General features: G+C 41.3%; 1 protein-coding gene across 1 annotated transcript in view; it reads right to left on the reverse strand.

Annotated features, from left to right (window-relative positions):
• Positions 1-12,520, reverse strand: part of NBEAL1 (neurobeachin like 1) — a 502,828-nt gene that overhangs the window by 172,951 nt on the left and 317,357 nt on the right. The window contains 2 exon segments of the mRNA XM_030208867.1: positions 1,102-1,203; positions 11,977-12,110. Coding sequence (XP_030064727.1) covers positions 1,102-1,203; positions 11,977-12,110 — 236 coding nt within the window.

Genomic DNA, 12,520 nt, shown 5'->3' on the forward strand with positions numbered 1-12,520 from the left:
AAGATCATAAATGAACCTGATAATCAGTCAATGTGGGAGATTGTAATTTTGGAAACATCATTGGTTTTATATTTTTCACTATGATGCTTTTAATGGATTCCATCAATAGATCAAAACTGGAAACTGAGCTTCTGAGGACACTGCAGAATGTAGACTGATAGTATCACTGCAACATTTACATGCACATATTAACACCAAAAGACCCATTCCCTTACTGCTATTATAGCTGCCTATTAAAAATATAATAAGACAACCTCTTAAAAAGCAGATGCTGTTCTCAAAATTGCAGTCTCCTATGTTAAGCGATTACTATATTCATTTACAATAACATTTTCAAAACCATCATCACGCATTCCTTCCTTTGAAGCTCTTTAAACAGTTCTGTTATGTCCACAGAGCATTCATGATAGCAGGAGAACTGCTCATCACAATGTATGCTGGATGTAATTATTTAAATCAAAGTAATTGTGGAATACACCACAAAAATCCGTAAAAAACGGATCTCACCAAAGGAGATGCAAGCTGTAAAAGACTACAAGGTTGTGAGAGAACTGTAGGTGAGAAGCTTAAATACAATAAAACCCGACAAAACTAATTTCTATGTCATAAAGGATATTACTTCTTGCATAGATGCTTTAAAATTTTACAGTAACATCTTTAAGCCATCAGAATAGGGATTATTAAACTGAGTGTTTCTGTACCAAGACTTAAAGCAATAAGATAAGTAGCTAAAGATTAGAACTGTGGGCTAAGAACCAGAAAACCTGGGTTGAAATCCTGCTTCTCTGACTGATGCTCCTTGTGATCTTAAGCAAGTCACTTCATCCTCTATTGTGTCACATACATATTAGATTGTAAATCCTCATCTAAAGGGAAATGACTTGTGTACTTGTTGTAATTCACATTGAGCTTGGATTTTGAAAAGGCAAGCAATTAAATCTCAAGTCAAAAAAAATCCCCAAATAAGTATTTTTTATACCACTTAAGAAGAATAACATTGAAGTTCTTCACCCAAATACCATTCTGTTCTTTATAGACAGGGATAATTTTTAACATATACTTTTCACAACATGTTCTCAAACTAGCTAACCTGCTTCCTACCTGTGTCAGACCCGATGCTGTCAACAGCTCCTGTGGTGATCTGGCCCCGTACAGACATTGAGGGCACAGAGATAATAATCGAGCATACACGCTGTTTTTCACCTGTAACAAAAAAAATTGAAGACTTTACTAAAGAAAATCTTAGTATTAAAGATGAAGCAGCTAAGGATCTTCCTTGATTCAAATCTTACCCTAAGACGACACAGTTCGACTCATTTCTGACTGGCTGAGTGTTTGAAGAAACACAGCATTAATAACTGAAGCTTTGTTGTCCCTGGCAACTTCAGATTACATGTTTTTAGACTTCCGATTTACAGTTGATACTAAGCATGTGTTTATACATTTTTTGTTTGTCTTATTTGGCTTGCTCTGGCATGGAAATAGTTAACAGAACATGCCTATCTTACTTATTAGATGGCTTTTCTATAGAAGTTAAGGAAATGAAACAAATGTATTCAAAATCTAAAGTTGGTATGATGTAAATGAGTTGCTCCTGGATATGCTGGGTGCAAAGTGGAGGAGTGGCCTAGTGGTTAGGGTGGTGGACTTTCGTCCTGGAGAACTGAGGACAGAGGTAGCTCCTTGTGACTGGGCAAGTCACTTAACCCTCCATTGCCCCATGTAAGCCGCATTGAACCTGCCATGAGTGGGAAAGTGCGGGGTACAAATGTAACAAAAAAAAATGGCTGCTGGGACCTCCCAAGGAAGTCGCAAGGCTGCCACAGGAAGTCCCAGTAGCCATCTTGATTTATCAGTGGCAGCAGGCGGGAGCAAGTGGGCTCCGTTCCCGCCCCTGAAGAGGCCACTAGACCACCAGAGTTTGTTTAAGGTGGCATTTTTGTCAGAAACTCGAACACAGATTTCGGGTCAGTTTTGGTGCTGAATCCAAGATCAATCTTTGGTTGTCCTCTATTTAGCTTTACCTATGAGCAGAGTATCCAATTTCCCCTTGGCCCCCTTTTTCTTTTGAGAAAATCCAAGTATTAGGGGTGGACCAAAAAATCTTCACAGCCAGGTGTAAATTATAATGATCTTTATTCAGCACCACTTGTGTACCTGACCCGACATGGGGCCATGTTTTGACAGGACCCACCCGTCTGCTTCAGGGGTCTTACACTACACATAAATAAAAATACCAATTATTAATACCATATTCAGGTAAAATAAAAGAAAACATAAGACCTATACGTTACAAAAATATGGGTACCAAAAAACGAATTGGTACAATCCAAGCAAAACAAGTGGGGAAAATACGTTAACTGTGGCTACCACTGTAGATGTATAAATTATTACAAAAAGTTGGGGAAAAGACCTAAGACACCTGTGCTTCTTTTACGCTGTTGTATGATACAGCAATTACAACACAGTGCTGGCTTTGATAATGGGTCAAAAACACTCAACTTCCCTCCCTGTGTCCCGCCCTTGCGCAAGTTATGTCAGACGAGGGCGGGACACAGGGAGGGAAGGCCCGAAGGGAGGCGATCTGCAGACTGCCACTGCTGCACTTCTTTCACAAGGAGCGAAGTCGAGGTGAGACGCTATGATTTGAATTCAGGGGGGCCCGGCCCGGTAGTGGACAATGACCTGGGGGAGGGGGCTGTGGCGGCGGGGTCCCGGGGCAGCCCTGCCCCGGGCCCAGTCTCTGGGCGGCCTTGGTAGTCAGTGGAGTTTAAAGAATAGTGGGGTTACTGGTCCAATGCTTGGCTCTGAAGAACATGCGGATTGCTGAGTTTTGCAGGGTTTGGAGACGACGCAAATGAAATTGAGGAAGACCAGCATAAACAGTATTACAGTTATCCAGGCAGGAAATGATGAACGCATGAATAAGTGTGTGTAGTGAGGAAAAGTCAAGAGAGTTTCTGACAGAGCGAAGCCAACGTAGCCAGAAGTAACCGAAGAGTAGTAGGTTTGCTGAGTGGCTCTGTAATCTAACAAGCAGTTGTTTTCGAGGGATTGAGAGCTAACTTGGCCTAGTGGTTAGGGTGGTGGACTTTGGTCCTGGGGAACTGAGTTCGATTCCCACTTCAGGCACAGGCAGCTCCTTGTGACTGGGCAAGTCATTTAACCCTCCATTGCCCCATGTAAGCTGCATTGAGCCTGCCATGAGTGGGAAAGCGCAGGGTACAAATGTAACAAAAAAAAAAAACAACTTATAGGATAAGAGCCAACCAGAGAGCGATGATAAAGCAAATTGGAGAGGAGCTAGATTCACTGAAGAAGGCGATGTAGGGTACATTAAAAGGATATCATCCCTTGCCTCAATACACCTGGGTCTTTTTTTTTTTTTACTTCTAACTTCCAGGTGCTGGGACTGAACCAAGCTCCTGCAAAAAGGACAGGTTTATTCTGACCCCTAAACCCCATACTTCTCAAATTGAATGGCGTTAGGTGCTGGGACTGAACCAAGCTCCTGCAAAAAGGACAGGTTTATTCTGACCCCTAAATCCCATACTTCTCAAATTGACTGGCGTTAGGTGCTGGGACTGAACCAAGCTCCTGCAAAAAGGACAGGTTTATTCTGACCCCTAAATCCCATACTTCTCAAATTGACTGGCGTTAGGTGAGAAACCTACCTGATATTGTCTTAAATTTTTAAGGCTTGTTGCTTAATCAATTTAATTAGCACTGGGAAACCTCTCTTTCTGTCTTTTTTTCTTTCTGTTCCTGCCAAACTCTGATAGAGGGGAGGGGCATTTTACATAGCTGACACTGCTATAATTATTGGCAATATCTAGATTTATTTAAAAGGAAAGTTATTAATATCTAGGGCAGTTTTAAAAAGTAAAATAAATTGTAAAGTCCTGGATCAGACACTACCATTTTGGTCCATTCAGCTAGAGAATTCCCTTGATAGCAGCACTTAGCTGACCCATTGGGACTTATAATCCCATCCACCCCAGGGTTGTCCACTCATTTATAGACAAACCAAACCTCATTAACTTTACTCCACAGTCATACACAGGCAGTCTTGCAGGCTGATACTCCAACATAGTACACCTGTTCATACCCATTTCAACCAATCAGGATGACTTTTATTCTCTGCAATAATTGTGCTGCTTTAGTTTCAAGGCCAATCATCTGGAAACTTAAAGCTTGTCCTATCTGTCTTCAGCTATCTACTTTAAAACAAGAGCTCTATAAAGTAATGCAAGAATTAGATGCAATTAAAGCAACTTATAGGACTGTGCAGAATCATAACTTCTCACCACTGCCTCAGAGAATAAAACCACAAAGGATCAGATGGTTCACAGTAGGCTCAGGCAGAATTCGTCATGTGACACAGAAGCATCCGCCCACACAAGTGTTGCCACTACAAAATTCTTTTGCTCCACTACAGCACTGTGATGTTCCTGAAACTAAAATTGAAGCAGAAGAAAAAGAAAAAGCAAGGAAGAGGGAACAAAAAGAGGAGAAGGTACCCAAAGAGAAAAGACACTCACAAATCACTAAACCCAAAACACATACTAGGAAATGTAGTTGGAAAGCAATGACCACAATGCTCACAGTCTAAGCAATAAATTCATGACCTTCAAGCCCTGATGTTGGAGACTGACTTGGACATAGTTGCAGTCACAGAGACATGGCTCAATGGTTCCCATGAATGGGATGTAAACATACCAGGCTAATCTTTTTAGGAAGGATAGAGAGGGACGTAAAGGTGGAGGAGTAGCTCTGTATGTGAGAAATGATATCGCAGCAACTGAAATGACAGGGAAGTGGGGAAAGGAAGAAGCGATATGGATCACCTTAACAAGAGAGGATAGAACCTTGGTCCACGTGGGTGTTGTCTACAGACCCCCGACACAATTGGAGGAACTGGATAAAGATCTGATCGCTGATATTCAAAAGTTGGGGAAGAAAAGAGAGGTGCTGTTGTTGGGAGATTTTAATCTGCCTGATGTAGATTGGAAGGTTCCTTCTGCGAAATCGGAAAGAAGTAGAGAGATTGTGGATGCTTTCCAAAGTGCTCTGCTCAGACAAATGGTGACAGAACCCACAAGGGAGGGAGCGACGCTGGATCTGGTGCTCACGAATGGAGATAGTGTGTCAAATGTCCGAGTGGCTGCGCACCTGGGAAGCAGTGACCATCAAACGGTTGTTTTGATATAACGGCTCATGTGGTTAGCGGCCACTCTAAACTCAAAGTCCTGGACTTCAAGCGAACTGACTAACAAAATGGGGGAATACCTGAGGAAGGAGCTGATGGGCTGCGAGAACGCACAACATGTGGAAGGACAGTGGTCCAAGCTGAAAGAAGTAATAAACAGGGCCACAGACCTTTATGTAAGGAGAGTAAATAAAAGCAAGAGAAAAAGGAAACCAATATGGTTTTCAAAGCAAGTGGCTGAGAAAATAAAGGCTAAAGAGTTAGCATTCCAGAAATACAAAAAATCTCAAGTAGAGGAACACGGGGAGGAATACCGGATGAAACTGAAAGAAGCCAAGAGAGAGGTACGTCTGGTGAAGGTGCAAGCGGAAGAACAAACGGCTAGAAATGTACGGAGGGGAGACAAAAACTTCTTCAGGTATATTAGTGAAAGGAGAAAGACTAAAAAGGGGATTGTGAGACTAAAAGATACAGCAAAACGCTATGTAGAAAATGATGAAGAAAAAGCCAATTTGCTAAATAGATACTTTTGTTCTGTTTTCACTGAAGAAAATCCTGGGGAAGGACCGAGAGGGACTGGCAAAAGTACACCTAAGAATGAAGTGGATAGAGCACCGTTCACGGAAGAGAGTGTATATGAACAACTTGGAAAGCTAAAGGTGGACAAAGCCATGGGGCCGGACGGGATCCACCCCAGAATACTGAGGGAGCTCAGAGAGGTTCTGGCGGGTCCTCTTAAAGGTTTGTTTAATAAATCCTTGGAGACGGGAGAGGTTCCGAGGGATTGGAGAACGGCGGAGGTGGTCCCTCTTCACAAAAGTGGTGATAGGGAAGAAGCTGGAAACTACAGGCCGGTAAACCTCACTTCGGTTATTGGAAAAGTAATGGAAACCATGCTGAAGGAAAGGACAGTGAATTTCCTGGAAGCCAATAAGTTGCAAGATCCGAGACAACATGGTTTCACCAAAGGGAAATCGTGCCAAACGAATCTCATTGAATTCTTTGACTGGGTGACAGGAGAATTAAATCAAGGACATGCTATGGACGTCATCTACTTAGATTTCAGCAAGGCTTTTGACACGGTTCCCCACAGGAGACTCTTGAATAAACTAGAAGGGCTGAAGATAGGACCCGAAGTGGTGAACTGGATTGGGAACTGGTTGATGGGCAGACGCCAGAGGGTGGTGGTAAATGGAGTTCACTCGGAGGAGGGAAAGGTGAGTAGTGGAGTGCCTCAGGGATCGGTGCTGGGGCCCATTCTGTTCAATATATTTGTGAGTGACATTGCCGAAGGGTTACAAGGTAAAGTTTGCCTTTTTGCGGATGACACCAAGATTTGCAACAGAGTGGACACCCCGGAGGGAGTGGAAAACATGAAAAAAGATCTGAAGAAGCTGGAAGAATGGTCTAACAGTTGGCAAGTAAAATTCAATGCGAAGAAATGCAAAGTGATGCACTTAGGGAGTAGAAATCCAAGGGAGGCGTATGTGTTAGGTGGGGAGAGCCTGATAGACACGGACGGGGAGAGGGATCTTGGGGTAATAGTATCTGAGGACCTGAAGGCGATGAAACAGTGCGACAAGGCAGTGGATGTAGCGAGAAGGTTGCTAGGCTGTATAGAGAGAGGTGTGACCAGCAGAAAAAAGGAGGTTTAATGCCCCTGTATAAGACGTTGGTGAGGCCCCACCTGGAGTATTGTGTTCAGTTTTGGAGGCCGTATCTTGCGAAGGATGTTAAAAAAATGGAAGCGGTACAAAGAAAAGCTACGAGGATGGTATGGGAGTTGCGTTCCAAGACGTATGAAGAGAGACTTGCTGACCTGAACATGTATACTTCTGGAGGAAAGGAGGAACAGGGGTGATATGATACAGACGTTCAAATATTTGAAAGGTATTAATCCGCAAACGAATCTTTTAACGGAGATGGGAAGGCGGTAGAACGAGAGGACATGAAATGAGATTGAAGGGGGGCAGACTCAGGAAAGATGTCAGGAAGTATTTCTTCACGGAGAGGGTGGTGAACGCTTGGATGCCCTCCTGCGGGAGGTGGTGGACATGAAAACGGTACGGAATTCAAACATGCGTGGGATAGGCATAAAGGAATCCTGTGCAGAAGGAATGGATCCACAGAAGCTTAGCTGAAATTGGGTGGCGGGGGGAAGAGGGGTTGGTGGTTGAGAAGCTAGGATAGGGAGGGCAGACTTATACGGGGTCTGTGCCAGAGCCGGTGATGGGAGGCGGGACTGGTGGTTGGGAGGCGGGAAATACTGCTGGACAGACTTATACGGTCTGTGCCCTGAAAAAGACAGGTACAAATCAAGGTAAGGTATACACAAATGAGTTTATCGTGGGCAGACTAGATGGACCGTGCAGGTCTTTTTCTGCCGTCATCTACTATGTTACTATGTTTTAATGAGCTACTATTATCCTACACAGATGGCATCCTGCTTCTCTTACTAGTGACAGCATCAAACAAAGATACAACTCAGTCTGTAGCGAATGGCATGACTGCTGTTAGCACCTGGGCTCTGACCAATAAACTGAAATTGAATGCGCAAAAAAAACAAGGTCCTGTGGTTCTGAAATCATGGAATCGAGGTCCCATCATCAATATCTTTGTCCAATGGTCAAAACTTTACAGTCGAATCTGAAACCAGAGTACTAGGGGTGTTGCTTGATTTTTCACTCACCCTCTCTTCCCATATTAACCAGCTATGGAAGAAAACACTATTCAAAATGAGACAGCTACATCTAGTCAGATCATTCTTCAACTAAAAAGCCTTTGCACTAGTCCAAATGTTAGTCCTACCTCACTTGGATTACTGTAATGCTCTATTTCTTGGTACTGTCAATATCAGAAAAAAACTGCAAATCATACATAATATAGCTCCCAGACTAATATACAGATTGAATAGATATACTAGTGTTTCAACTCATCTTAACAAACTGAACTGGCTTCCCATAGCAGAATGACTCGGGGTTAAAGCTGCTTATTTAGTTTTTCAAATCTTACAGGATTTCACCCCTGAACTGCTAAGACCACTTCACTACATGGTCCACTCTTGAAAGAACAATTGATGCTAATATCACCATTTCAAAAGACAATTCAAAATCAGAAGATTTTCAGCTCTCTATTCCCTGTACTTGGAGTTAAAATATGGAACTCTCTATCTATTGCTATCAGAACAGAAAACAGCTACGTAGCTTCAGAAAGAGGCTAAAAACATTTCTCTTCCCAAAGACTGCTTTATAACAATCCATTGACTTCTACCTCCTAGTATCATCCATTTTCCTTTCCTATAATGTTTTTGGTCTCATGCATTACACCAATGGTCTCTAATTGATCTTATAACTTACACTATCAGCTTTTTTCTCACCAAGATTGTAAACTGCATTGAACCCTGGAAAGGGGTATCACAAAACGCCTAGCCACCCACCTGGGGTTACCCTGCGACCACTTAGAGGGTCTATCCCCAAGGTCCACCTGCATCTGCCACTTGTGTTCTACACTAGTACCCTCCTCCCACCGACTGGGTACAACCACCTCTGGGACAGTCTCCCACTCTCAAATTATCTCCAGTGATTTCTAGTTACTGAGTCCACACTCCCAGTGGTCCCACAGTTCCCAGAAAGCACTCACAGAACGAACACATAAACCACCAAGATTCTTTATCAGTCCAGACAGGCAGAGGCAATAAACAACTGTTTATTGTCTTAAAAATATATTGAACAATGAACAAAAATGTGCAATCAGCAAACAATAATAGGTAACTGAAATATGGATCAATTATAACACTAACTAAATATTTGTTTACTTTCTAAAAAGTACTTGGGGCGATCAGGACATATAGCTGCTCACCAGTTATCAAATATAACTGTTTTTTTTTTTTTTACAGGGCTTAAGCAAACAGCTTTCTCTCTTCTCCCCGGTTGAAACTGGGAAAAAAGTATTAAAAAAAAAAAAAGCTCCTGGGCCAATCAGAGCCCAGAACAGTCACATTTCACAAACAACCTGCTTACATCACTACAGGCATTTTCCTTTATTGGTGTGCTAGATAACAGAAACAGGTCAGTCCTCTGTAACAGTTTTAAGCATAAACTTGCACTACTTGCTGGCCAAACTAGAGAAATACACTTCTGAATTAATTTAGGCAGTTTACAGGCTTAAAACACACTGTTCTGGTCACAAGGGGATATTAGAGGTATACAAAAATTGATTTGATTTGATAAATGAAGAATCAAATGTTGAGGTTTTAGGTAAGAGTTGCAAGGTTTCTGAGGAAATATTAAACAGTGGGGGGGAGGAGGGGAGAACAGATCCTTGTGGGACGCCACAAGATAAGGAGAAATCTGAGGACTGGCCAGAGGAGGTAGACACAGAAAACTTGATTTGAAAGGAAAGATTTAAACTAAGAAAGAGTATGACTGCTTAGACCAATGGACTGAAGACGTGCGAGCAGAAGAGAGTGATCCATGAGATCAAAAGTGCATGATAAATCCAAGGAAATGTGGAGGGCAAATCTCACCTCTTTCCTGGATTGTGTACTCTAAAATCTGTTTGTCGAGGGTGCTGGACATTAACGTGCTCCACATGAGAAAGAAGTTGATCAAAAACTATTTTCTCTGTGATTTTTAAAATGATGCATAAATTAGATAGGACGGTAGTTAGTGGCGTTAAGAGGATCCAGCATGGGATTTTTTTAAAATTGGCTTGAAGACAGCCTTTTCCACAGCTGAGGAATAGCACCAGTTGAAAGACTTAGAGTGAGCAAATGAAGAAGAGGTGAAAGACCATGATGTGGGATTTTTAGCCAACTTGAAGGAATGGGATCTATTGAAGTCGTAAGAAGGGTATGTTTAATAGTGTTCCCAAGGAAAATTAGGGAAGGGATATTGAAGGAACTCCAGGAAAAGAGTGTATTGATATGTCCTGAGTCGGTAGGATAGAGCTGGGGAAAGTGATAGTACTGTGGGGCAACGACTGTTGCAACTTAGAGATTTTAGTTGAAAGTGAGTGGCCAAGGAATCGGCTGAGGGCAAGGTCCGAATGTAGTGTGTAGATCTGTAATGTGTCAAATCTGCAACTATTGAATATAGTTTCTTTGTGGGGTTAGATGCGTTATTGATAGATTTAGTGTACAAATTATTTTTGCAAGCTTAACTTAAGTGTTGTAAAGATATACAAGATTTTTGAAGGCAAGTCATGCAGCGATGATATCCTAGCTTTACAGTATAGATGTTCCAACTGGCTTAATTGGCGTCTAGTAACAGACGGTCATGACGAAACCAAGGAGATTTCCTGGTTGGAATTGGCTAGTTGCAGAGACAGTAGAGGCGGGCGAACAAGTATTGGATTAAAATTGAGAAGTAGGGTATACAGAGAGCATCTGTTTATGTAGCTGGATGCTGGACGGGAATTGGAGAGAAGAAAGTATTAACAGATGGTCTGTCCACAAGAAGGGTAGTTTAAGTACATGTGCAACTGACAGGGCGCTGGAGAATCAGCTTGCAAGAGAACAAGATCTAATGTGTGTCCTCCTGAGTTGGTGGGAACTGTTACTAGCTGAAGGAGATGGATATCGTTCAGGAAGAGAAATAAAGAGGACCTGGAGAATTGACATTGTTGACATGAATATTAAAGTCACCAACAATAGCAAGGTTTCTGTACAGAGTAAAGGCATTGGCTAATGTTTGCAGGAATGCTTGTATGGCATACATCAGAATTAAAAGAATTACTATTAGTTTGTAGTTCTCTCTTTACCAAGTGCCAAATTGTTGGTCACCTGCTCAACTGTGCTTTCTACAGTAGGACCATGACTCAGACTTGTTACCTGAATATGAAAGAGCTGAGATTAATTTGGAGAAATTGAGATGCCAACTGAAACCAATATTATTCATTGTTTATATTATTATTAGATTCTTGATATATAGCCTTTCTGTGGTACTACCAAAGCACTTTATTTTCTCTGGCCCTAGTGGTTTTTTTAGTAGAAAAAATATGCTTTTATTATGCAGGAGAGGGCACTTTATAATGTTCAATAATATGATGCTGACTTACCCTCCTTCTACAAAGCCACACTAGTAGCTGCTGTGGGGTAATGATGACACAGCCCATTGCTGTGTCGGCATTACTGTGCGGCTTTGTAAGGGGGGCATTAGTATGTTACATACTGTTGAATATTCATATTTTTATTAATCATAAAGTATGCATGTCGTATTTTATGTTAAGGATTTTCACCAAGAGCCATGAAAGATGGCTTTTAACCAATTTCATGGGGTAAAAATATTTTTTTTTTAAGTTTTTACTAAAGTCAGGAAAACCCACTTCCACCTTCCATATTCTTAGGTGAAAAAAAAAAAAGAACACTAATGTAAACTTTTGGTGTTGAAACTGCACACTTTGCAGCTAAGAAATTCTGACACTGAGTCAGTAAAAGTATGTCATTAAAATGTAAGGTGTAGGAACAAAAAAAAGAAATTCAACAACAACAAGAAAAAAAAAACTAGAGAAAATAACTGATGTTCTTCTCCAGTCAGTGATTTCTCTAAGAAACACCAAGGAACAAAGCGATGTTGTGCAAATTGATGAAAGAAAATATAATTGGATGACTTCATCATAAGCTGTCACCAAGAAAATGTTGTTTCTTTCCCACTGCATAACTAATTAACAACTGAGTTTCTTAGTAGTAGTAATCACAGTTGCAACCAGTGAATAATTTTACAGTTTATGCTGTGAACCAAGAGGAGACACTTAAGTGGACATCTTACCTCCTTCTTAAAATTCAAAAAGTAATTAGTCTGGTCAATGAGGAAGATCTCCAGAGCTGATCTCCGCAAATTGTATCGCCGCAGGTGGACCTCTCGGATTTGAGATAGAGGCCATTTGAAATCAAATCCCACTCCTAAGGAACAAAAGTAGTAATGCTACTAATGAAGTGCAATGCAAATGAAAGTAAGCCCATTATACAAACCCTCATATAATCAACATTTTGACACCTGAAAGCAAAAGTGTTGTGTTGTGCGCTTGATGCGAAACAAAGAAAATCAATATAACAAATATTATTTTTTTTTTTAACAGTGATGTAGTAAATTTGGCATGCAAGATGATCTTACAGCAGTGTACTAAAATATATGTTTCTCTCTTTTCATGTAAAAATTGGAAGTATAACACTTTTGCTTTTGGGGGATGATTTACTTATGGGGAGGATGCATGTACCTATGTAAGATTTCCAAAAAAGCACCTATTTTATACAGATATCATGGATGTTCATGTGCCTTTATATCTAAAAAAAAGGCACCTGGAATTAGCTCT

The sequence above is a fragment of the Microcaecilia unicolor genome, chromosome 7 (assembly GCF_901765095.1).
Source record: "Microcaecilia unicolor chromosome 7, aMicUni1.1, whole genome shotgun sequence".
NCBI lineage: Eukaryota > Metazoa > Chordata > Amphibia > Gymnophiona > Siphonopidae > Microcaecilia > Microcaecilia unicolor.